Raw genomic sequence first — 24879 nt, forward strand, 5'->3', positions numbered from 1 at the left:
GCAGAGCCAGCATGCTAACACCAACCCACGAGCAAAGGGAAGTTCCAGAGTCTTTTATTGGAGCCTTTGCATGGCTGAGCTGCCCTCTAGTGGGGTGTACTACATCTCATCTCCGAGACAGTAGCATGGAGGAAACAGCAAACGCAGGAGAGAGAGAGTGTTCATTTGATGAGGTTCTTCATGTACTTCCAGCCATCCTGGGTGTATTCATGGACCTTGGTGGGAGCTACAGATAGAGCAGACATGGTGGCCTGAACTCCTGCAAGAAAAGTAGCGGAGAGATGTCCTGAGAAGAGCATTAAGACAACGCTGAACTTCCTACTGTTATTCATGATGGATGACATAGATCATAAGAATAGATCTCACCTATTAAATGGGGAGATCTATTCTTATGAAGGGAGGTTTCAGACAAACCTAGGCATAATTCTTGTCTCATCTGGCATCAGTGGACTCTGAGGTGGGGAAATCTGTCTCACACCATCTCAAACCAGATCGGAAAGATGGTTTTGTGGTTAAAACAGCACCAGGACTTGGGAGAGCTGAGTTTTATTCCTGGTCCTCCCCTAGACTCCCTCTGTGTAACCTTGGGCAAGTCACTTAATTTCAGTGGGCCTTAGTTTCCCTGTTTGTAAAATGAGGAAATGTAGCTGCATCATGAGTGCGCTGAACTAATTTGCTAAGTGTCTACAGAGTGCTTTGAAATGCTCAGATAAAAACTGCTAGAGAAGGACAAAATATTATCTTACGGGGGTGCAGGAATAAAGGGAAACATCTTCCCTTTTCACACTAGCCTAGCAGGGCAAAGGTTGAGTTCAACTGTACTAAGTAGCCTTATACAACAAGCCAGTTGTGTTTATAAACTCTTCAATCCTTCATCAGAGACGGGACTTCTCAGGAGTAAAAGTCATCATAGTGTTTCTTTATATTGCTACCTCCTTGATCATGGTCAGTTTTGACATCTTAAATTATCTGCTGCATAGGTAATAATAGTAAAAATCCCTAGTTCTTACACAGCACTTTTCATCAGTAGATCTCAAAGCGCTTTACAAAGGAAATCAACATCGTTATCCCCATTTCACAGATGGGAAACTCAGGCACAGACAGGCAGTGACTTGGCCATGGTCACTCATTAGGCCAGTGGCAAAGCCAGGAATTACAACCTAGGTGTCCCAAGTTCGACTCCATTGCTCGGTTCACTAGGCCACACTGCCTCCCACCCTTCTTTCATCTTTCAATCTAATAGGCCAGCATTCTAGGATAAATTGTATCACTGATCATAGACCCATTCTATAGCTTAGACAGTAAAGGATCAAGTCTTACCTGTGTTCCAGGATTCAGAGACAGAAAAGTCAAATTTTGGAGTGGATGGAAGCTAAAAAAAAGGAAGAAAGGGGTGGGGGAGAATCAGAAGTGTTTGTAGACATGAACTATATATGAAACGGCTAAACAATGGCTTAGAGGGGATAATGAAAAACTGAAGCTACCACAGACTCCCTGGGTCACCTTGGGCAAATCACTTAAGCTCGGACTCAGTTGACCCAGCTGTTAAATTGGATCAAAGGGTAACATTTTCAAAAGCAGCTTATGTGCCTAAGTCACTAAGGTGACTGAGTTGCTCACAATCTAAGGACCCGGATTAAGTGAGGGGGAAAAACAACGACCACCCCGAACAACGACAAAAACAGTAAGCAATTTATATACAACTTGATTAACTATAAGCTCCATGGCCAAAATGGGTCTTTAAGATCGACGCATTAGTGTTTGTAAGCTTAGAGATCCTCAGAGGAAAGGTGGCTCAGGAATACCAGCTACATATAAAAAAAATCTCCCAGATGACATTTTCATTTTTTCTCATCCTTTGCAAATTATCCCTTTTGTATCCCGCCTCAGATAAATTCTCTCCCTCCCAACAAGTTTAAAAATCTATTCCCCTTCCATTCCCCTCCTATTAAAAAATAAGTACTGGGGAGAAGTCTGGCTCCATTGAAGTCAATGACAAAATTCCCGTTGACGTCAACGGAGCCAGAATTTTACCCCAGCCCTTTCCCTTCCTCCGTCACCACCAAGACAATTTGCTAACCAGGCTTATTGGCCTAGTCCTTACCTCCCAGCCTGTGTAATTCGTCCATTCCTGGATAGCTGGAGGCAGCGCTGCTCGAGCCTTTTTGAGGGCCTCTGCTCCTTGATTGCCATTCCCCAGCAGCCCCTGATCGTACGCCACGTACATGGCACCTCCAGCCAGGCTGCCTTTGACAACGAACCTGAGAGGGAACGAGAAGCAACAGAAACCCAGTTTGCATTACTACAGAACAGTGCTTTTCAACCAGCAGATCCCGATCCTCAGAGGGGATCGCATAAGGCAATCGGGGGTAGGAGGACGTAGTCACAAGACATTAACATTTTATTACAATCTAAACCAAAGAAAGTCTAGCTCTCCCATCCCCCACTACTCTCACTCATCAACATCAAGTATTCTTTGTCACCCTCTTAAGGCCACACACAAATACATTATATAGGCTTCTTGTTGCAACTTTTTTTAAAAAAAACCCTCATAATAAATGTAAGGGGGTCATGAAAATATTTGACTTGAAATGGTTGGCAGTGTTTTTTTTTAAAGGACTGGAACAGATCTAGATGTGGGTAAGAAATCCATATTTAATGAGGGTTCCTATTCCATCTCACTAATAAGCGCTCAGATTACTTGGTAGAAATGTGTCTTTCTGATGCAGTGAATTACATGGCGATGAGCATCTCACTCCAACCCGCTATGAATTTGTTGTGTGTTTAAGACTCGTACGAAGTGTTGGGTGTGCAAGGAACACAAGTCTGGACAACTATTAGCGATCCTGCAAAGGGGGGATGGAGATATGTGGCTTGGGCCCTATTTGCTTCTTTATGATGGATAAGAGAGGCCTGCAGGATTTATTTTTCCTCAGTCAAAAGGGAGAAGGGGAGGGAGTTATGCTTCGTTTTTTACCATTACAATCTCAGGTCCTGTCTAATCTATAAGACTCTATAGTAACGAGAGACCATGTCATATGGTGACATCACAAGAGCAGAGGATGTGAAAACTACAGCAACTGAGAGGGCAAGGGATTTATAGTCAGATTGTTTCAAATGCTGCATTTGTTGGCGGACCTTTAATGGCAATGCTTAGCTAACATGGTGGAGAAAAGAATTCTCTGCTAAAGATTCAACACGCCCGACCCCCCCACTTCAGCCAACTCCACCCCTTCCCTGAAAGGTGTGAGCTCAGAACACACCCCATCCAGGCCTGCAGCTGGGCTTAGGGTGACCAGACAGCAAGTGTGAAAAATCGGGACAGGAGGTGGGGGGGGGGGGTAATAGGAGCCTATATAAGAAAAAGGCCCAAAAATCAGGACATCTGGTCACCCTAGCTGGGCTCTCAGCACAAAGCAAGGGGGGGGGGGGGGTTGTCCAACTTATTTTAGTTTTTTTAAAAAACATTTCTGGCCCCCGTTACCCATGGTAAGAAAGCAGATGGTTGAGGGGAAGGGAACCTGAGGGCAGTGGACCTGGGAACTTGGGGAGAGGGCAGGGAGGGGAGTGTGTGAAGGAGTGAAGGGCAGTTGGGGGGGGGGGGGGGGGGGCTGAAGGGGGTCAGGTAGGGCAGGCAGTTGGGTGAGGGGTTCAGGGGAAGGCTGAAGGGGCAGCTGGGGGAGGCAATGGGGGGGGAAGGGGACCTGGGGCGATGGGGGAAGGCTGAAGGGGCAGTTGGGGGACAGGGGAGAGGCTGAAGGGGGCAGTTGGGGGGGGCCGATGGGGGGGAAGGGGACATGGGGCAGTGAGGGGCAGTTGGGGGAGGCTGAAGGGGCAGCTGCGGGGGGGGAGCCTGGGGGATGGGGGGGGCAATGAGGGGCGGTTGGGGGAGTAATGGGGGGAAGGGGACCAGGGGCAGTTGGGGAGCGATGGGGGAGCGATGGGGGGAAGGGGACATGGGGTGCTGAGGGATAGGTGGGGGGGGACCAGGGGCGCTGAGGGGCGGTTGAAGGAGACGGGGGGGGGGGAAGGGGACCGGGGCAGTTGGGGGGATGGAGGAGCGATGGGGGGGAAGGGGACCAGGGGCGCTGAGGGGCAGGTGGGGGGACCAGGGGCGGTTGAAGGAGATGGGGCTGGGGGGGAAGGGGACATGGGGCAGTTGGGGGGATGGGGGAGCGATGGGGGGGCGGGGACATGGGGCGGTTGAGGGAGACGGGGGGGGAGGGGGACATGGGGCGGTTGAGGGAGACGGGGGGGAGGGGGACATGGGGCAGTTGGGGCGATGGGGGAGCGATGGGGGGGCGGGGACATGGGGCGCTGAGGGGCAGGTGGGGGGGACATGGGGCGGTTGAGGGAGACGGGGGGGGAGGGGGACATGGGGCAGTTGGGGGGATGGGGGGGCGATGGAGGGAAGGGGACAGGGGGGGCTGAAGGGGGCGGTTGGGGGAGGAGGAAGGGGACCGGGGCGCTGAGGGGCGGTTGAAGGAGACGGGGGGGGCCGAGGGCGGGAGTCCGGGGGGGCCTGGAGGCGGGGCGCTGCGGGACCCGAGGTGACCCCCGAGCGCGGACCGCCCCGCCCCCCCGCCTCACCTGACGACGGGGAAGACCCGCGAAGAAGCCATGACAGCGACCCAAGGGCAGCAGCGAGCGCTCGCCCGGCCTGGCCGCGCCGCACCGCAAAGGCTTTCGGGCGTTGTAGTCTCGGCTTCCTGCCGGGCCCGCTGGTCACGCGGCCAGCGCCGGCGGGTGGGCGGGCGGCGATCAATTGTTACCCGTACAGAGCACGTCACTCACCCCCGCCCACCCCCCCCCCGCGTCATCACGTGACCAGGAGCGCCCACCCACTTCCGCCTCGGTAGCTGTCATGGCGGCCAGGCCGGGTTCAGGTGAGGGCGGAGCTCGACACGTGACCTCCCCGCCCGGTGACTGGTCCCCGCCTCTTAAGGTCACCCCGCTGCAGACAGGTAGGTCGGGGGAGGGGGAATGGGCCGGGCCTGGCCTGGCCTGGGTCCAGGTCCAGCCCGGGGTGGGAGCTGGGAGGGTGCAGGATGCAGGCTGGAAAAGCACCTGGCGCGGGCAGCAAGCAAAGCGAGCCAGCGACACGAGCCGGCTCTTTACCAATGTACCTGGACCGGGCTGCCCCGGGAGCCGGCTGAGGTCTCTCAATCAGGGTGAACCGCAAACCAAACAGGGCCGCCAAACCCCCAACCCTGGGGGATAGTCCACTATTTACATTTCCCAACCAGCACAAAACAGCTTCTGTTGTACCGCACTGGTTACGCAGAAATCCAAACAACACAGCGCCCTTAAAGTACCCGCCTCAGGCCTCCATCCAGACACACCTGTCAGATATGATGGTGATGACTGAAAATCTGACTTCATCGTATAAAAGAAAAGGTTCTTCCAATCCCAAAGGATCAGTCACATAACCAGGTCCAATTATAACTTAGCGCTTACCCAAAATACACACTATAGTCAATTCTTACTAACTAAGCTACAATTTATTAAAAAAGAAAAGAGAGAGTGTTGGTTAAAAGATCAACATACAGACAGACTTGAATTCAATTCTTGAGGTTCAGATACATAGCAGAGGTGAGCTTGTAGTTGCCAAAAATCCTTTTAGAAATAGTCCATAGGTTATAGTCCAATGTCCATATTCAGGGTGACTCCAGTCATTGACTGGGGATCTCAATCCTTGTGGCTTAAGGTTTCCCCCTCTTGAAATCCAAAGCAGATCTGAGATGAAGTAGGATCGTGTCCCAGGGTTCTTATACATTTCCAGCAGCCTTTTGGCCTGAGAAAACAATAGGCTTAATTCTCCTTCTCTCAAACATCCTGGCAATTAGCACAGATTAATCTATCCATTAAACAGTTCAGATACAGGTTACCACAACCTTCAAAGAGACATATAGACAATAATACTATTTCACTCAAGTATCATCATAAATGTTAATATTCCTTTTTGATCTTCGAATTAAAGTTACAGCAATAGACCAGACTTGTTTGCTCAGGTCTTGTGATGTAAGCAAACATTTACCCTTGAGATCTCTAACAATGCAGACTTGCATTTCAAAGCTCTATTCATCTTCCTAACCAGTTTCTACAATTCACCCATGGATCAGGTCAGTCTGAGTTAATTAACTCTTTCTGGCCCTGTCATCGTTCAATGAAATATTATTTTACATTCATAACGTCACAGCCACAATTCCTGCTCCCTGCAATAAGCAGCCTTCTCGCTGCTATCCCAGAATCTCTGTCTACACTAAGATGCATCCCACCAGCCCCCGTATGCTGCAAAAAACGTGCACTGAAAATGCAGCTTGCTGTCAGCCCAATAGACCTGGTACATAAATAAAATAAATATAAAATTCCATGCAGTGTTGCAACGTGCACTAAAATCACATTTCACTTGGCCACACAATCTTGCAACATGCACTAAACATGCGTTGCACCCTTAGCGACGCAATTCTGCTACATGCCTTAAAAATGCATTTGACTGTTACTGACATCATCCTGCTGCATGGAAATATATTGCATCTCTCCATTATTTCACAATAAGGCACCAAGATATAAAAGGTATCTATCTCACTCACATCCCATCATCCTTGCTACCTGCAGGTAAATGCAGCCCTGCGACAAGTAATGAAATCCATCTAATAATCTGCAATAAAAATCTGTGCAGCTATTATTACTGTATTCGTTTTATTATTTACAAACATACTGTAGAGTCAGATATGGTCTTTTCTCCTGTTTACTTTTTAGGGCCCTGATCCTGCAAAGGGCTTTCTGTGAGCCTGGATTGTAACCCCCATGGTCATTCTCACTGGAGTGAGTGGGGGGAAATAACTTAGGTTCAGCTTGTCACAGAGTACATGGGGCCTTGTGTATAGGCCCTGATCCTGTTTGCCCTTGAAGTCATTGGCAAAAGTCCCGTTAACTTCAATAGGAACATGAACAGATGCTATGGTCCTAATCCTGCAATTAAATCCTTGTGTGTAGCAGACGTGTATCAATGTGCAGCCCCATTCCTTTCAGTTGGGCTTTATGTGAATGAAGGGGTCCATCCCCACAGATCCAATTGCAGGATTGGGTCACAGTTTCTGTGAAAGCAAAGTTAGCTGGAGTAAGACTCTCTGACCACCACTCTCCTGGAGCCTTGCTGGAAATGGGACATTTATCTCATGAGGCTGTCAGAGCGCACAACCCTGCCAATAGATATTTATTGTTACATTTGAGAGGATTTAGATGTATAGCTACCAAGCCTTAAAATTAAGGTAATACAGACAACTTTAAAACCACTCTTCTCTACGGGAATTCTTTACCTTGGTTGTTATCAACAACATTTAAGGTGACTATGGCTGAAAGAGAATACAGGAGAAAAAAGATTTGTCACTGCCTTTTTTCCATTGATTGACTTTGTGGCATTTGACAGCACTTTGCATATAGCCTTTCCCCCGTCATTTGTTTGGGTCAAAGCCCTGGACATTGGGAGCATGTCTTAGTGATAGATGGATTGTTAACTCTTTAAAAAATGATCTTGTGTTGACTGTCTCTTTAAGTGTTAAGGGGCGTGGCTAGTGATGCCAAAACTATGTAAGTGAAAGAGAGAGGAGAGAAAGGTCAGAAGAAGGGGAGGAGTGTTTCTGGCAAGTGATGCCCAGTTTGCTAAGTGGATGATAATTAGTATTTCAGTGCTGGGTTGGGTCTTTAGTTTTCCTTTTGCAGATCATATCCTTAAAGGAGGAGTAAAGAAGTAAAATCCCCCCCACTTCTTGTCCATCACTGTAAGTTTGTATATCATGTTAAGTGTGCCTAATACACTGAGATCCTTTGGGATGGAAAGTGACATATAAATATAACTTGTTGATATTTTTACCGGGGTTTGGAATCCGTTTTAAATGTTACATTTTTGGGGACAGGGGGAGGTGAAATCAGTTTATGGTGCTGAAAAAAATGGGGTTTAATTTATTTTGCATTTCAGATCTGATATATTTTGAGGGTCGTGGCAATAAGTTGCATAACGTATGTGTCGGGCATTTAGAATCTAAGGGAAAGTTAGATTTTCAGTTCATGGCTAAAGCTGGGAGTTGGTGTTGATTCTGCAATTCTTGGCAGAGATGTTCCATTAAGGGTAGAAATGACTTTTTGATTCTTTTTTAATCCTGTTCATTCACGACAGACAGACAGATGCAGGGCATGAGAAAGGGCTGTTTCTTTGATAGCTGTTTTGGAAAGATTGAGTGATGATGAGAATATAATGCCTTTCCCCTCCACATCACTGACAAATCACAGTGAAAGCAAGTTAACAGCGTCTGATGGCTGTGTGGTGTCCTGCATGTTATGAGTTTGGTAGGTCTGTCTATTTCTCTGTGGATAAGTGTCTGCATGACAAAGACCATCAACAATCTCATCAGAGAGGGCAGTGACTGAAAGAGCTAAGGAAACCGTAGCCCTTTTCTCTAGGGGAGCTCCTCTGAGTTTTGGGTTGAAGTGTGATGTATTGGCAAGAGTGGAAGATCGGGTCGAGCAATGAGCACATTGTAAAGACCGAGAGGGAGGGATGGGCAGATAGATAACAACCCTTTAAGCTATTTGGGAAGGTAAAGGATGGTTGTGTAGCTAAGGACTGAGAGTCAGAATTCCTGAGTTCACTTGCCAGCTCTGACCGTCCTCTCGCTGTGCCTCAGTTTCTCCAATCTGTAAAATGGCAATAATGATACTTACCCAACTCACAGAGGGGGCTGCGAGGACAAATTCATTAATGTCTAGAAGTTGCTATGTACAATACTTTACTACGGGCCTGATTCTTATCTGTCTCCACATTTGCCAGGGTGCGACTCCAGTGACTTTAGATGAAATCCTTCCTATTTATACTGGATTATGCAAGCGACCTTGGTTTTAAGTGCCCCTAACATATACATTTTATTGTTGGTATAACTAGAAATGCTTTGATAATAAAAAACAAGTCATTTGCTAAAATTTAAAAAAAGTAGGCACTCAGTAGGGGTTACTCTAGTAACCCATTAAAAGTGACACGCTCTGTTTAAGATAGCTATAAAAAATAAAGTAAAAGTAAATACCTCAGAGGAGTCTGAGGGAGCTTTTTCTCGGGCAAGAAGCGGACACCCCAAACTCCCCAGCAGGAAGGCAACTGGCCATCGACGACCTGCTGTCACCGCCTCTAAACCATGTCAGACTTTGGAAGTGATGTCTTGGAATGCTCTAAACCTGTTGCTGTAATATAAGTTTGTGTGTGTGCGCTTAAGGCTTAATACAAAGTCGTTTTAAGTACCATAAAAGCATTCTGGTTTGTATCAATCATGTATCAGACAGAAAAACGGTGTCCCCGTTGTTTTATTCCTGGGAAAAAGCCAGTTAAATAACCACTGCTTTGTGATCTGAAACCCTGAGTAACAGATTGGCAAGCTAATCGCCAGGAGTTGTGGTGAGGAAGGGCATGATTGATATAAACAGTTAGTTTGTTTATTTGCATACGCAAGGCACTGTCATTAGCTTGGCCAATTCGTAGCATGCATCTGATTTGTCAAAGATTTCTTTGTCCTTAGTCCTCAAATTCCAGTGCAACTGCGTCAAACATCATGTTCCCGAGCAGGGTCAGCTCCTTTGAGGACAACTTTCTAGGAGGGATTGCCATGTAACAGCAGAGCAGATTACAAATTCCGGCCAGTTACGAAAGGTAGCATCTAAACAGGTGAGTCTGTCTCTTGATCCCACTTGGGACAAGCTAAAATGCTACTGGGATGTTCATTGCTCAAGTTGCCTGGGGCTGACTGAGAACCCCAAGGTGGCAATAACTGGGCACTCAGAACTCTTTCATCTTGGCTTTCACCAGGACACATCACAGACTGCTCCCCCACCCCATGCCTCCAGCTGCTCTTACTGGACCACCCCCCTCCAGCTGCCCTGGAGTTTAGGGCAAGGAGGAAAGTTGCACACGCTGAGTCAGACCCTCAGCTGCTGTAAATCATCTCTGCTCTGTTGATTTTCAGGGCTGATTTACATTAGCTGGGGCTCTGGGACTGAATCCGGAGCCTGGAGGTCAGGGACCCAATCAAATGGTGCTACTGGGGGAGGCAGGGCAAATTCCCTTGGACCTGCCCTGGGAGCAACCACTGCCCCACAACTCTGCTTCCTTTCCTTTAGTTTTTAACCACAACAGGACTTTGCTTCTTGCTTTGTTGTTATTTATGGTCCTGTATCCGGTTACAAGGGGCTGTATCAAAGGTCCCAGGTGAACAAGAAAGGCACAGAGTGTTAGCCTGACTTATCCAAGGGCCATATCTATCTGTAATGAATTAGACCTTGGAAAGCCAAGCAGCTTGCACTGCGTCCAAGGGGAACCTCAGCCCTGCAGTGTTGGGGGCAGGGTCCTACGGGGCAGCTTGAATTTACCCCATGGGAACTCTGGTGGAAGCAGCTCCTTTGATCAGCTGGGCCTTACCCCCTTCTCAGCAACCATCAACTACAGCTATTTCACTACCGGGCCGCCCCAACTATTATTAGCTGCCAGGGGGGACTTCCCTTGCCAGTTCACACACTTGCCATTACGCTGTTCACACAGGCCGGCTCCCTGCGCACAGGGCGGAGGTTGACGGCGCTTGGGACACTGGACTCACCCTTGAGGCGCTCTTCGTTCATTCCCCCAAGGCTTTGGGGAGGATGATCCCACCTGGGAAAGCGCTTTGTACTGCTGGGATTATAGTTGGGCTCCTGGCTTTCTTCTGGAGAGACACCTTTAACCCAGGTAGGCGGAGAGAGGAAACAGACAGAACTTGGAAAGAGGCTTCCGGTGGGGGTGGAGGGGTGAGGGTGTGGGTGTGGCTGAGAGCCATTGAACCAAACTGTAAAGCTTGTCTGTGATGGAAACCACCTCTCCCAGCACCTATGGAAGGTGAATGGGGGACGGGGAGTGTTCCCAAACTGTGGTCTGTGGAACGCTTGCCTGTGGTCTAGAGAGAGCTGGCTGACCACAGGGAGCTGCCTCTCCTTGTTTCCACCTGCAGAGAAGAGCCGGGAATGGGCGACAGAGGATGGATCGCTTGATGATTCCCTGTTCTGATCATTCCCTCTGGGGCACCTGGCATTGGCTACTCTCAGAAGACAGGACACTGGGCTAGATGGACCTTTGGCCTGACCCAGTAGGGCCATTCTTATGCCTGTGAAAGAAGCTGGGATCAAGAAAGAGTCAACCTAGGTGTATTTATTAGTGGCCATTGCTATATGCTAGGTAGAGGACAGGCAGTGTGGTCTAGTGGGTACTACACTGGACTGTAACTCAGGAGACCTGGGTTCTATTCCCTTCTCTGCCACTGACCAGCTGTGTGACCTTGGGTATGTCACTTTTCTTGTTTTGCTCTGTTCTCCCTCTTCCCATTTTTTGTCTCTTTAGATCATAATCTCTCTCAGTGCTTCATTTCTCTATCTGTAAACTGGGCAAGCCCTTTCGTTTTCAGTTTAAACCCGTTTTTACTGACAAAATCCCAGGTTTTACAAAAAGTATTATTCCTTTTTTTCCGATTTTCACCCTACTCTTGTATTATTCAAATATATAAAAATAACTGGTTTGATTAGGGAAATACAATACACTGCATGAGATCTATGTATTATGATAATACATTAGTCTCTGTGTATATGCAAAGCTGCCTGTTGAAATAAGACTATGCATTAGTCTAGAAGATACACGCAATAAACAAACAGGCCTGCACACAATCTCTGAAGTGTGTGCGCATCTGAAGGTACTGATGAATGTCACGCCCGCCACGTACACATCTCCAGCTGTTAGCAGATAACGGTTTAAAGATTTGACACACTGAAATGGGAAGAAAATGAAAATCTGTCACAGAAAACGTTTCAGAACACAAGGAAGTATTCAAAAGTTTAAAAAAAAACAAAAACAGGGGAAAAGGATGAAGTTGACTGTATGTGCTGCAAATGGTGTATCCCAGTTATTAAATGTAAATATTTATAGGCTAATAGTTCTAAGTCTACAACAGTAAAACTGTTTATTCAAATGAACAGTTTTATTTGGGGATTAGAGATCTACTGTTTTCGTAAACTCAGAGAGGTGTTTTGAGTTGTTTTAGTTCTGCAGCAAACCACATTGAATTCCATTCATCAAAGCATTAATCTACTGACTACTTTTTCCTCTGTCTTTCTGTCCACCAAAATAAACCCTGATATTTACCCAGAAACAATTATTAATAGTTTTTTCCACCAATTTTCACCCGTTTTTGTTGATGTAGAAATAAACACAGATCAATTCCTGAGAAAATAAATAAAATCAAAACTGAAAACAAAGGGCCCTAAAAATAGGTGATAACAGTGCTTGCTGTTTATTTAGACTGTGAGCTCTTTGGGGCAGGGACTGTCCTCAATATGTGTACGTACAGCGCCTAGCACAGACTAACTCTGATCTCAGTCGCTGTCGTACAGATAATAAGGAAAGAGGTACCACTGGTTGCCAGCAGGAGTGACCAGCTCCCATCAGGTGCATCCCCGGGTAGGGGAACAGATAGGGGAACGTACTGCAGATATGCGGGACAGCTGCAAATGCTCAGTGAGTGGTCACAGACCAACTGGTGACATCTTTGCACAGGTGGGGTAGCGTAGCTGGTGGCACAGCTATCTCTGTACAATGCTACTTGGGCCCAATGATGAGGATGTCCAGGTGAATAAAGACCACTTTAATATAAGTCTTACTGGGGCAGATGGGACTCTTCAGCCGTGTGAGGGAGCTCAGCTAAGAGAAGGGAAACGCCGATTTCAAACCCAAGGCATCAGGCATGGATAGCCAGGGACGGGTGTAAAGCCTGTGAAGACATGCTCATGGGAACTGATATCCATGTTCAGTGTACCCCAGAGGGCTAAGGTGTTCCCTGCGAGCAGCACACAACAGCCTTCCTTGCGTGTTGTAACAGGGCAAGGAGCAAGTGAGTAAGCTGAGATCTGCACGTTGGAAAGTAGGAACGCTGACTGGGCGAAGTTTGGAGCTATGTCTGGTCTTAAAGGGGAGAAGAATAAATGTGACGTGTGCAAGAGACCAACTGGAAGGGTTGCAAAGCCAAGATGCTGGCAGAGGGTTACAAAATCCTCAGGGAGTTCAACATCCTAAAACGGTATTGGAGTTGTTCTGGATGAAACCATGCAGAAGCATGTGTTAGAGGTTACCCGAATGTCAGACGGACTGATATGCGTCAGACTGTTCTGGGAAGAGGTAACAAGCCATATAATACGGGGGTATTTACTAAAGTTAGGAGAGGATCAAAGAGTAAAAGAGGAGTTTTTCAATGAGTTGTTGTCCTTTATTGGAAACGTACCATCCAACGAGAAGATAATTATCAGAGCAGATCTAAATGCGCATGTTGGAACTGGAAAAACTGGATATGAAACTCCATGGAGGGCAAAGAACTGGAAACAGAAACTCCAAGAGAGCACAATCCTACAGACTTGTCTTGCGCTGGGCGTAGTGATCGTAAACACACATTTACAGAAGAGGGAAAGCCACCTTGTAACTTATGCTGGTGGAGGATACAAGTCCCAAATGGATTTCCTTTTAATGAGAAGAAGCAACAGATCATGAATAATCAATTGGAAGGTAATACCCAGCAAATGCATTGTGAGACGGCACAGACTTCCCCTTATGGACATCAGAATGCGGAGACTTTGGAAATACCTGAACGCCTGGGCTCCAAAAAGTCCTACGTGTTGGAAACTTAAAGATGGTAGTGAAAAATCCTTCAAACAAGGAGAAAGGCGTAGACTTACTCACACAGGGATGTGTGGAGGACGCCTGGTTCAAACTAAAGTCGGCTCTGCTGGAAACGGCACATGAAGTCCTAGGAGTGACGAAACCAGTGGCAGATAGGATAAGAAGAGAGACTTGGTGGTTCAATCCTCAAGTTCAAGAATCCATTGAGGGGGGAAAAATAAGATCACCTTCAAAAAAGGGCAGGCCAATAGCTTGAGCGGTGATAAGATGGCATCTTTTGAGGCAAAAAAGGAGGCTAACAGAAGTGTTTTGCAGCAGCTAAATGTATGGTCTGTGACAAACTATGTAACTGACTAGGAGGACATGAGGGAGGGAAGACCATCTGTAGACTCACCAAGGCAAGAGAGAAGATGATGAGGGATGTGAACAAGTTTGCTTACATTAGAAATGAATATGGCATATTGCTAATGAATGGGGAATCAATCAACAAAGTTTGGAGTGATTATTTTGCAAGAGTGATGAATGAGGAATTAAGGACATGTAAGCCGAACTTGGATGTGATAAATTACATAGAATCATAGAATTGTAGGACTGGAAGGGACCTCGAGAGGTCTTCTAGTCCAGTCCCCTGCACTCAGGGCAGGACTAGAAGGCATAAATGAAGAAGTTGAAGAGGCACTTAGGAAAATTAAATAGGAGAAAGCATCTGGCCCAAATGAAGCATCAGTGGATGCGGTGAAGTCCTTGAGAAGCAAAGGCATCAAGTTTTTTACAAGTTTGTTCCATGATATTCTTAAGAAAGAGAAAATGCCAGATGAGTGGCATAAAAGCTTGGATGTGCCTACTTTTAAACACAAAGGAGCTATTACACGTTGTGTTAATGATCTCCCAATTAAGCTGATGTCACAAGCTATGGAAGTAGTGCGGGAGAAGATTATTGAAAAGTGTCTGTGTGGGATGGTTGATATCTGGAATGGTCTCTTGCCATATTTTCTATCTTTTCTACGCAGTGGGATAGTTTCCAATCTTGAGCGCTCCCTGCATCAGTAATTGTAATTCCTCTCATTCTTCTTTCACTAACACTTTCTTCTTGTGCTCTCTCCCCCTCCCCACCCCTTAAGACAGCATCTCTGGTGCCCGAGTTCTCCTGACCGGAGCCAGCACTGGGATCGGAGAGCAGATGGCATATCATTACTCCAGGTTTGGTGCTGAAATAGTTCTGACTGCCAGGAGGGAAACCCTGCTGCAGAAAGTAAGCGTCTCCTCACGCAGTAGAAAGCAGAAGGAGTGAAGATGTGGCCATTAAAAAAAATAGGATGTAGAGCTAGTCAGAAATGTTCCACCAAAACTGTCTTTTGACAGAAAATGGGGGGTTTGACTAAATGAATTTTTACATGAAAAGTGTCTGCTTACTGTAGAAAAATGTCGATTTTTGTCTTTGCTGAAAAACACTCCCAATTCAAAATTGTTCAATTCTGAACTGCCTCTGCTGTACTTTTTGGGAGCTGTAGTTTGGGTGCCTTGTGCTCCCATTCTTGTCTATGGGCCAAAATCTCCAGCCAGACTTCATATCCCATGATGCAGTGCCACCATATGAATGCCATGATGCACCACCTCCCCTCACCAAGAGGGGATGCTGTGGTGCATCATGGGAAATGTAGTCCAAGAGGGAACCCAAACTATAGAGGAGACATGGGAGCATGTGACTCTGGACTACAACTCCCATGAGGCACTGGAGCAGCATTTCGGAATTGAAATATTTCCGTTCTCAAGCAAAATATTTGACTGAAAACTCAAAATTTTCGTTGAGGAGATAAAAAAACATTTTCCAATCAGCTCAAATAAGTTGGAAATACAAACTCATCCATCTCTGGAGTACGGAAATCATGTAAGAACAGGCCCAATGTAAGGTTCTGAGCTGATGGGAAGGTAAATGTAAGAACATTGCACTAGGCCTGGGCTCACCTAAGCCTGTTGCAGTGTCTCGTTCGGGCTTCATTCACATTAAGTATTGGGGGTAGCCATGTTAGTCTGTATCCACAGAAACAACAAGGAGTCTGGTGGCACCTTAAAGACTAACAGATTTATTTGGGCATAAGCTTTCCTGGGTAAAAAACCTCACTTCTTCAGATGCATGGAGTGAAAGTTACAGATGCAGGCATTATATAATGACACATGAAGAGAAGGGAGTACCTGACAAGTGGAGAACCAGTGTTGACAGGGCCAATTCACTCAGGGTGGATGTGGTCCACTCCCAATAATAGATGAGGAGGTGTCAATTCCAGGAGAGGAAAAGCTGCCTCTGTAATGAGCCAGCTACTCCCAGTCCCTATTCAAGCCCAGATTAATGGTGTTAAATTTGCAAATGAATTTTAGTTCTGCTGTTTCTCTTTCTCAGATTAAGGTAGGTCATGAATTTAAAGCACAATAGCTATTCTGGAATAGTTTTTCATGTGGGCACTCTTATTCTGGGTTAATGTAGGGTGTTAATTTAGTGTGTTATAATTATTCCTTGGTTAACTTCCTCATGTAGACAAGTCCCTTTTGGGTTGGATGGAAGTAAATGTGGGTGTAAAGTGTGTGACTTTGTTCATAGTTGGCTCTTCTTGACCATGGCATGAGAACAGTGAGGTGAATGAAGTAACAGCCCCTTGTCTCTCCCCACCAAAAAAAGTAGACTCAGATCTGTCTGTTGTTGTTCCTTTAGGTGACGGAGAAATGCCTGCAGCTGGGAGCAAAGAAAGTCTTTTACATCCAGGCCGATATGTCTTCCCCTCAAGCCCCAGAAAAGGTGGTGCAGTTTGCTTTGCAAAACCTGGGTGCGTATTGGGCCGTCTGAAGAAAAGCGACTGATGCTGGGGGAGAACAGGTGTCCGTATGAAAGTCAGGCTGAGACTATAATAATTCCAGGTCCCCTGGGGCTGGAGGAAAATATGGTTGCAGCTGTCTTGTTCTGAATGGCCCGGTGGGAAAGGTTCGCTAATAATACCGAATTCCTGGGTCTGATTCTCATTCACACCAAGGCTCCGCTAACGTAAAGCGCCCTTGAAGTGGGTGTATATTCATACCCATTGCACCCTGCCAGAGCAGCGTTAAGGGGCCTTGCCTCAAACGAAAGTCAAGCTCTCTGCCTTTCAGGGGCGTTAGCTGATTAACCCTCACGATGGTTCTCTGAGGAAGGGATGGAGGGAGGGCAGTATTGTTCTCATTTGACATGGGGAAACTGAGGCACAGCATGGTTCAGGTCAAATTCATACCTAGTTACTATGGTGGCTGGTACCATATAAATACCAGCGAGAGTAGATCAGACAGATCTGGCCTAGGTGGAGACTGTTGTTCCCATGTACATTGTGGTGTGTAATGAGCTCTCAGTCCAGTTCTTAACGGACACATGTCCACATCGCAGACAGCACCCTCCCAGGTGCGCCTTCTCATTGGTAGCCTCCGCCAGGGGGCCAAGGACTCATTGGGCTGTGGAGGTGGAACCTTTGGGAGTGGGTCCCTCTGGATTGAGGTGGAATCCAATAGGTGGGACAATGCGGGCAGACGTTCCCTGGGCCAGGAGGGAAGCCGGGCTGCAGAAGGCCGGAGCAGGCTTCAGCAGAGGTCTTTGTCCTCCCGGGATGCCAAGGCTGGAAAGGAAGGATGGCCCAGTGATTAGAGTATTAGCCTAGGACTTTGGCTTCAATTCCCTGCTCTGCCACAGCTTTCCTAGGTCACCTTGGGCAACTCACTTCATCTCTCTGTGGCTCAGTTCCCCATAATACCCTGCCCTGCTTCACAGGGTGTTATGAGGGTAAATACATTAGAAAGTACCTTAGATAGGCCCTCATGTGTTTCTGTCTTTCTCTGGATCATGCCTGGCCCAGCTGCTCTCAGGCTGTGTTACCCTAACTGAGAGCTGCAGTCCTGAGAAGGTCTCTATGCACCCAGCTCCCTCTGTACATCCTGCCTCGATCCAGGTAACGCAGCAGGGAATTCAAGATTCCCAGGTCACAAGCTGCCAAGCACGGCTTCCCTTGCTGTGTGACTCCCTTGAAGGGTTTGCTTTCATTTACTACAAGCATGGGGGAAGTGGGGGGGCTTTTCCTGTCCTGTGCTGGCTCTGCAATTGATCCGTTAACGCCGTGTTGCCTTGGTCGGAGGCAGGCGAGTGAGAGTCAGGACTCCTGGGTTCCGCTCCTGGCTCCAAGGGTGACCTGGGTTCATTCTCTTTTGGCCTGATGTGTCTTTGTGGAGCCCCCCCTCACTGTCGTGGCTGAGTGCCTCGGTGTCCCCACTTCAGCCAGTGATGGATGGGTGTGTGAGGAGGGTGCCTGGTGTGTCTATTCCACCCTGGTAATGGTTGCAGTCTCAGCAGTGCCTTTGATTGATAGTGGGGTGCAAACTGGGTCTAGCCAACTCCAGCTGCCCAGCGCCCAAGGCGCAGCTTGTGCCCCAGGGGACACTCAGCGATGCCTGCAGCTGCCCTCCTCTTTTGAAATGGAGATGCAGCTTGCAGGGACTACACTTCCCACCATGCAATGCTTCACCTGGAGCCAAGGGGCACTGGAAAGAGACACCCACGGCCATCTCTCTAGGTGCTGCCTGGGGGGTCCTGAGGAGTTGCCTTGACTGGGCACATCCTGGGCTCCAGCTGATGGACCTCTTCCCAGCAGCCCAAAGGAAAGAGCTGGCTGGTTCGCTTCCCCCTTTATGCTGCATCTCTTGGCCCAAGGATGGTCCCGAACCTGACCCTGACCCCCATCCTGCTCTGCTGCTTGCAGGGGGACTGGATCACCTGGTGCTGAACCACATTGGCGGGACCCCTTTCCAGATGTGGGATGGAGACGTGGAACACACCCGCTGGCTCATGCAGGTTGGTTTCTGCCGCCGAGAGCGGGCTTTCCTGGGATCGACCTCGCTTTCAGAGACGCGGGGCAAATGCAGACCGGGGGCAACTCCACTGAAGTGGGGCCCCTTGACTCTAAACAGGGATGAAAGGAAAAGGTCCATAATGCTTTGCTGCTGATTGAGAAGGCTGCTGAGATGTGAGGCAGGTGGAGGCAGGTAGGTGATCTGGTTAGGTCATTGCCACTCATCATCTATCTATCTATCTATCTATCTATCTATCTATCTGTCCGTCTGTCTTTCTGATTTCTAGGGCACCAATCAGTGTAGTAGCTAGTGAGGGTGTGTAACATGGCAGTCAGTGGCTCCTAGGACCCTGCTTACAGATGCAGTGTTTTCTGTTGAATCACTCCAATGTACAGCCAGCTGTTCTATAGATATATGGGCCTATGCCATGGTAACGGACTGATTTATATGCTAATAAGCTTGAATTAAGAGGCCTAGTAGGAGAAGGGCACCCCAACATTAGTAGGGTGAGGAAATACAGATAAGGAAAAGGGGCTCACACACCTACTGAATGTGCATTAGGCATTGCAGGCGTTAGCGTAACCTCTGATTAAAAGGTGGCACTCGGCCCATGCACTCCAGGGAGATTTCCTGGAACGTGCCAGGCCAAGGACCACTCGTGGGTCATCTTACCTACTATGGGGCTCCCCGCAAAGGATGGTATGAGTATGCAAGTTCTGGCTGCTTGTATTATCTAGATCTAGTTTGCTATGTTGTAGCGTTTGTGATCGTGCTGATTGTGCTAATAAAACTATTGCAAATTCAAAAGGTCTTCCCTAAGTATGAGTGTCTCTCCCACATATACCAGGGCCCTCACTCTGAAATTAATTATCATACTGTGATGGATCTAGAGGCAAGCAAACCCTGCCAAACCATGGAATGTTAAATTGGGACATCAAAATAATACCTAACCAATAGATCAGGCAACGGATGTCAGGTTTTAGAACCCTAGAGACGCTGAGCAGTTTTACTGACTCATCTGGGAGGCCAGATCAGTTGAGTCCTACTAGCTCCATTCCAGAATATGAAAGGGCTTGAGCCTCTTCTCAGAAGAAGAAGTAGGGGTCGGGGTAGAGAGATCCTGCAGGGGGAAAAAACAGTCAAGCTCAGGAGAAAACTTAGGCTGATGGTTATTCTTTGTTAATTAAGTTCACAATAAAGGTAAACCCAGGAAGAGGGTAACTTTGGACCAAAGCCAGGGTGTTAGGAGCAGGGTGGGGAATGCCACTGTCTAGCAGGCTGAAAACCAGAGAACAGCTAGTTAGGAATCCTTGGGTATATGTGCAGCAATAACCTTAACTCTGACCCCTCCTCGTTAATCTGAAATCTTAAAGCGCCCAAAAATGTAGTGTTCCCATTATCCTATCAGTCCAGACCCCCAGATAGGTGCAACCTTTCCCTGGATGCTTTATGTAGCAAATCAAGCACCCCGCCTCTTTCATTACATGACCTTTGTCATGAGTGGGTGACCCCATCCCCAGCCCTCCCACTGAACAGATGTTGAGTTTTGGCTTTGGCTGCCACGTTCCCATTCCGTTCACGTCTCATCTCCTTTCATTCCAGGTGAATTTCCTGAGTTACGTGGCCTTGGCATCTGCAGCTCTTCCCATCTTGGCTGAGAGTAAAGGATCTCTGATTGTGGTTTCTTCCCTCACAGGTCAGTGCTTGAAACCTGCACAGAGCTGTGGCTGATAAAGATGCAATGCCTCAGCTTGTTCCTGAATGAGTTTCTAAGCCCCGCCTGCAGCAGTCTTCAGAATTGCAGTGGGAATGGGACTCGGCCCTTGCTGGGGCATCTCTGGATTACATCATTTCATGTTCCTGTAGGGCTTCCCACCTTCAGAGCACTTCCTGGGGCATATACCCACAGCTGTGGCCGAGTGTATGGGAGGGCAGCCGCCAAACCACCACACGAGATATTTTGGCCAAGAGTGTGAACTGATTGCTACAGGCAGGGGACAGCCCGAACAGCAAGGAATCTTTCCCGCCCACAGGCATGACGATTGTCCTGGTGCATTATGGGATTGGATGTTTCTGTCTTCTGATGCATCCACTGCTGGAGATGAGGAAACTTGTCTAGCTGGAGCAATGGTCTGATGCAATGTAGCAAATCCTCTGTTCTTATGTATTCCTTCCAGGGGGTTCTCTCCCAGCTGTGCCCTCACCCTCAGTCCAGGCTCTGCCAGACGTTTCACTTGGTTTCCTCTCCTCGTGTTTTCCTTTCTAGGGAAAATCTCAACTCCCTTCGCAACCTCTTACTCCGCCACCAAGTTCGCTCTGGACGGATTCTTTAGCTCCCTGCGCCATGAGCTCGCCATGCAGAAGCAAGATGTGTGCATCACCCTCTGCATCTTGGGGCTGATCGACACCGAAATGGCTTTGGAGAAGACGAGGTGCGTGTGTGTGCACAAGAATGGGTGCGCATGTATGTGGGCGTTCGCACGTGTGCAAGAGAATGTATGGTGCGAGAACGTTTGCATCGGTGTGTGTATTCCTGCGTGGGCGTACGTGAGTGTGAGTGTAGCGTGCACACGTCTGTGTATGTATTAGTGCGTTCATGGATGAGTGTGGAAGGGTGTGCGGGCATGAGCGTCTGGATACGTGCATCTGGGTGGATTGGTGCACGCGTGTGAGTGTGTACAGCCCTGTGGAGCTGGTTTGCATCTTTCACTCCTGAGATGTCCGTTCGCACAGAGCAGGCCAGCGCGGTGACGGGGGGGTTGTATGACCGAGTCATTGTTCCCTTCCAGGGGCAAGGTGTACATGAGCGCCTATTCCGCTGCTGAAGCCGCGCTGACCATCATCAAAGGCGGAGCCACCAGGGCACAGGAGGTGTTCTACCCCTGGTGGCTGGAGCTGCTGTGCCACCTGCGGGATTGGTTCCCCAACCAGAGGGATGTCGTTATACAGAGCTTCTATAACTACACCAGCGCCTGAGGGATGCAGAGCTGCCATTCCCTTCGCCCTGCAGATACAGGCGCAAGGCCCTCGCCTCCTGCTGAGGTCAAGCTCAGCCATTGGCTTCAGTGCGAGCAGCGTTTGGATCTGGAACAAAAAATGTCAGGAAATCATTGGCTAAGGGTCCAGTAGCAACCTTATCTCTCACCCCTCCTCTGTCCCCATCAACCTTAACTTTGACCCGTCCTCTGTCCCCATCAACCTTAGCTCTGACCCCTCCTTTGTCCCCATCAACCTTAGCTCTGATCCCTCCTCCATCCATATCAATGTCTGACCCTTCCTTCCTCCCCATCAACCAGTCTCTGACCCTTCTTCCATCACCATCGACCTTAGCTCTGATCCCTCCTCTGTCACCATCAACCTTAACTCTGACCCCTCCTCTGTCCCCATCAACCTTAGCTCTGATCCCTCCTCTGTCCATATCAATGTCTGACCCTTCCTTCCTCCCCATCAACCAGTCTCTAACCCTTCTTCCATCACCATCAACCTTAGCTCTGATCCCTTCTCTGTCCCCATCAACCTTAACTCCGACCCCCCCTCCATCCTTTTGAACATCAGACTACTCCTCCCTTCCCATCAACCTTAACTCTGACCCCTACTCTGTCCCCATCAGCCATAACACTTTACCCGTTCTGCTCCCTGTTTATATTCCATGCATGCTCCAAAGACCTTACACAGTCGTCTGACCGACGCTGCCTCAGCTTCTCATACCCCTGCCCCTTGCCGCGTTGACTCCAGCTTCTGCGGCCTCACCCATCCATTCATATGGGCTGGAGTCTCCCCTTTGCCCCAGCCCACGATGTCCCAGGGCTAGGGATAAAGACTCCCCATTTCTCCGATGCAGGATAGAAACCATCCTCCCAGCTGTGTCACCCCCACCTCAAAGACAATCCCCCCTCCTCCGTAGGAGACAGACCTTCCCAGTGGGGTAAAGCCTGGAGTCCCTCCCACCCCGTTCCAAGGGCTCAGGGCCCTGGGATTGGCGAGCAGGGGGCTTGGACACCTTTCCGGAGGGACATATGTTCACCATAAAAGATGGACGATGGCCCCTTCCTCAACCCCAGGCCAGCTCCATTCAGCCTCTTCTCCCCTTCCCTTCTTGGCCAATAAGACATGGGTGCTAGCCCAGAAGTCCCCCTTGTGTGCGAGTCAGGGGGTTCCCCCAGCTATCACTGAGCAAGGAGAAAGTGGGGTGCTCCGCTCGGGGATGGGGGGATTTGCTTGGAGGTCTCTCCCCTGCCTGGTTGGCCAGAGCAACAGGCAGAGACAATGCTCCCAGCTCCTGCCGCCTGCTGGCTGGTAATGAAAGGGAATGCAGAAGAACCAGTATGCGCCCAACATGTGACCACATCCTACCGGCCGGGTCCAGGGTTCAGCCAGCACGCCCTTCCCAGCTGTGCTCTAAGCTCCTTACCCAAACGCAGGTGGAGTCAACGGGATCAGGACCCAGTGGCCTGATTGTCACCAGCACCAGCCACCATAGGCGCCAACTTGCCCCGGCACTGGTGGGAGCTTGCGCCCCCCTGCCCCCAGCCCCACCCTGACTCCACCCTTGCACCGTCCTGCCCCCATTCCAACCCCTTCCCCAAAGTCCCCACCCCAACTTCACCCCCTCCCTGCCCCTATTGGACCCCTTCCCCAAATCCCCACCCGGGCCCCGCCTCTTCCCCCAGCGCGCTGCGTTCCCCCCCTCCCTCCCTCCCAGCCACGTGAATCAGCTGTTTCGCGATGTACGCGCTGGGAGCTAGGGAGAAAAAGCGGGCATGTGGCGTGCTCAGGGGAGGAGGCGGAGCGGAGGTGAGCTGGGCGCGGGGCGGGGAGCTGCCGGTGGGTGCACCCACCAATTTTTCCCTATTGGGAAGGGGAGGAGTCGGCGCCTATGCCAGCCACCCCCAGCTGCTATGGAATCCAGTGGATTTTGTGGGTGCTCCGCCCTTCTGAAAATCAGGCTATATTGAGACCTGTGCAAAGCTAATTTGAATGGGGCGAGGCAGCTTGGCCACCACAAGGTGGCGGCAGTTAGCAGTAATTAGCAGCACTGAACCCATGCTGTGGCCAAGGACAGTTCCGTGGCTCTCACCAGGGCCCGGGGCTGAATACCATTCAAGAAAACTCAAGGAATTCACGTTGTGCTTCTAGTCTGGCAGTGAACTGGGCCGCAGAGGGGTCTAACCCTCAGACCAGTGCTGGGTCTGGTGTTTAGTATCAGGGGGTAGCCGTGTTAGTCTGTATCTACAAAAACAACAAGGATAGCTATGCATCCGAAGAAGTGAGGTTTTTACTCACGAAAGCTTATGCCCAAATAAATCTGTTAGTCTTTAAGGTGCCACCAGACTCCTTGTTGGTCTGGTGTTTGTAACTCAGGTAACTGACAATGCACAAGTAACGGTCGTGCAATAAACGAGTTGTTCCCATGGGAGCCGAGTTGTGTTAGATTCGTTCGTGCACTGCCTGGAGGGGGGGGGGAATGGCGGACAGCTGCGGGGCGGTCTTTGAAAGAGATGGGTGAGACGGAGAAAGTAAAAACAGGACAGCCCCCAAATCCTGCCACCATGGAATTTTGCCGGCTGCCAGGGGGCGAGGGATTTAAGAAGGAAGGGTCTGTTTGAGTGTGCGTGGCTACTTGGGAGTGGAGACAGTAGTCAAATCAGAGAAACGTAGGGCTGGAAGGAACCTCAAGAGGTCACCTCGTCCAGCCCCCGGTGCTGAGGCAGGATTAAATATACCAGTCCCCAAAAGTTTACCATCTAAGCAGAGCAGAGGCAGATTATTATCGCCCTGTTGAACTGAGTCCCAGAGAGAGATGGAGTGACTTGCCCAAGGTCCTGCAGGGATTCTGGCAGAGCTGGGAATCAAGGCCCGGGTCTTAGGCCTTTAATCACAGGGCCACCCTACCAATGGAGCTGTTCACAATCAAGATGAAGGCAGAGGAAATAAAGCGGAGTTGGGCAAAAAGCCCCCGAGCGTTATGTTTCCTGCAGGCACGCTGAGCCCAGCCGTCCGGCTTCCAGACCCGTCAGAAACGTCCAACCTTAGGCCCACGCCAGCAATGCAATAACAACAGTCTTTCCAAAAGCAGCATCATTTCCGGTCTAGGCTGCGGATGTCTCAGCGCGGCCGGGTCCAGAGTGCCTCTATCATTCAATTCAACCCCTTAAACCGGACGTTGGGGAACCGTCTTTCCATCCGTGAGCAGTGAGGCTGAGGGTATGTCTTCCGGCCAAGCAGGAATTAGGGATCCAGCGCAGAGTTCTGCTGCTTCGCTTGTGCTGTGTGCAAGGGCATTCCAGCAGCAC

At 49.1% G+C, this 24879-nt stretch overlaps 2 protein-coding genes across 3 annotated transcripts; one reads left to right on the forward strand and one right to left on the reverse strand.

Moving 5' to 3' along the window:
* Positions 1-38: 38 nt before the first annotated feature.
* MICOS13 (mitochondrial contact site and cristae organizing system subunit 13) lies at positions 39-4698 on the reverse strand. The gene is made up of 4 exons (XM_054013877.1): positions 4591-4698; positions 2105-2261; positions 1321-1372; positions 39-259 (listed from the first exon to the last, which is right to left on the reverse strand). The coding sequence occupies exons 1-4, from the start codon at positions 4620-4622 to the stop codon at positions 162-164; spliced, it is 339 nt and encodes a 112-aa protein (XP_053869852.1). The 5' UTR covers positions 4623-4698; the 3' UTR covers positions 39-161.
* Positions 4699-8979: 4281 nt separating this feature from the next.
* HSD11B1L (hydroxysteroid 11-beta dehydrogenase 1 like) lies at positions 8980-24000 on the forward strand. Of its 2 annotated transcripts, none has more exons than XM_054013886.1 (7): positions 8980-10765; positions 14851-14981; positions 16437-16548; positions 18496-18587; positions 20189-20282; positions 20853-21018; positions 21376-24000. In XM_054013886.1, exons 1-7 carry the CDS (start codon positions 10681-10683, stop codon positions 21560-21562), a joined length of 867 nt encoding a protein of 288 aa, XP_053869861.1. In that variant the 5' UTR covers positions 8980-10680; the 3' UTR covers positions 21563-24000. The 2 variants fall into 2 exon arrangements, with proteins under 2 accessions (XP_053869861.1, XP_053869862.1); XM_054013887.1 differs by having other exon boundaries at positions 10680-10765; positions 11025-14981.
* Positions 24001-24879: the final 879 nt, after the last annotated feature.

The sequence above is a fragment of the Malaclemys terrapin genome, chromosome 24 (genome assembly GCF_027887155.1).
Source record: "Malaclemys terrapin pileata isolate rMalTer1 chromosome 24, rMalTer1.hap1, whole genome shotgun sequence".
Taxonomy (NCBI): Eukaryota; Metazoa; Chordata; order Testudines; family Emydidae; genus Malaclemys; species Malaclemys terrapin.

Coding starts and splice junctions, on each gene's coding strand:
- MICOS13 (XM_054013877.1), bottom strand. CDS start 4,622: ATGGCTTCTTCGCGGGTCTTCCCCGTCGTCAG. Junction 2,262..4,590: donor CGGGTCTTCCCCGTCGTCAG/GTGAGGCGGGGG, acceptor GTTCCCTCTCAG/GTTCGTTGTCAAAGGCAGCC. Junction 260..1,320: donor CTCTGAATCCTGGAACACAG/GTAAGACTTGAT, acceptor CTTTTCTTGCAG/GAGTTCAGGCCACCATGTCT.
- HSD11B1L (XM_054013886.1), top strand. CDS start 10,681: ATGATCCCACCTGGGAAAGCGCTTTGTACTGCTGGGATTATAGTTGGG. Junction 16,549..18,495: donor GTTTGCTTTGCAAAACCTGG/GTGCGTATTGGG, acceptor TGCTGCTTGCAG/GGGGACTGGATCACCTGGTG. Junction 18,588..20,188: donor ACACCCGCTGGCTCATGCAG/GTTGGTTTCTGC, acceptor CTTTCATTCCAG/GTGAATTTCCTGAGTTACGT.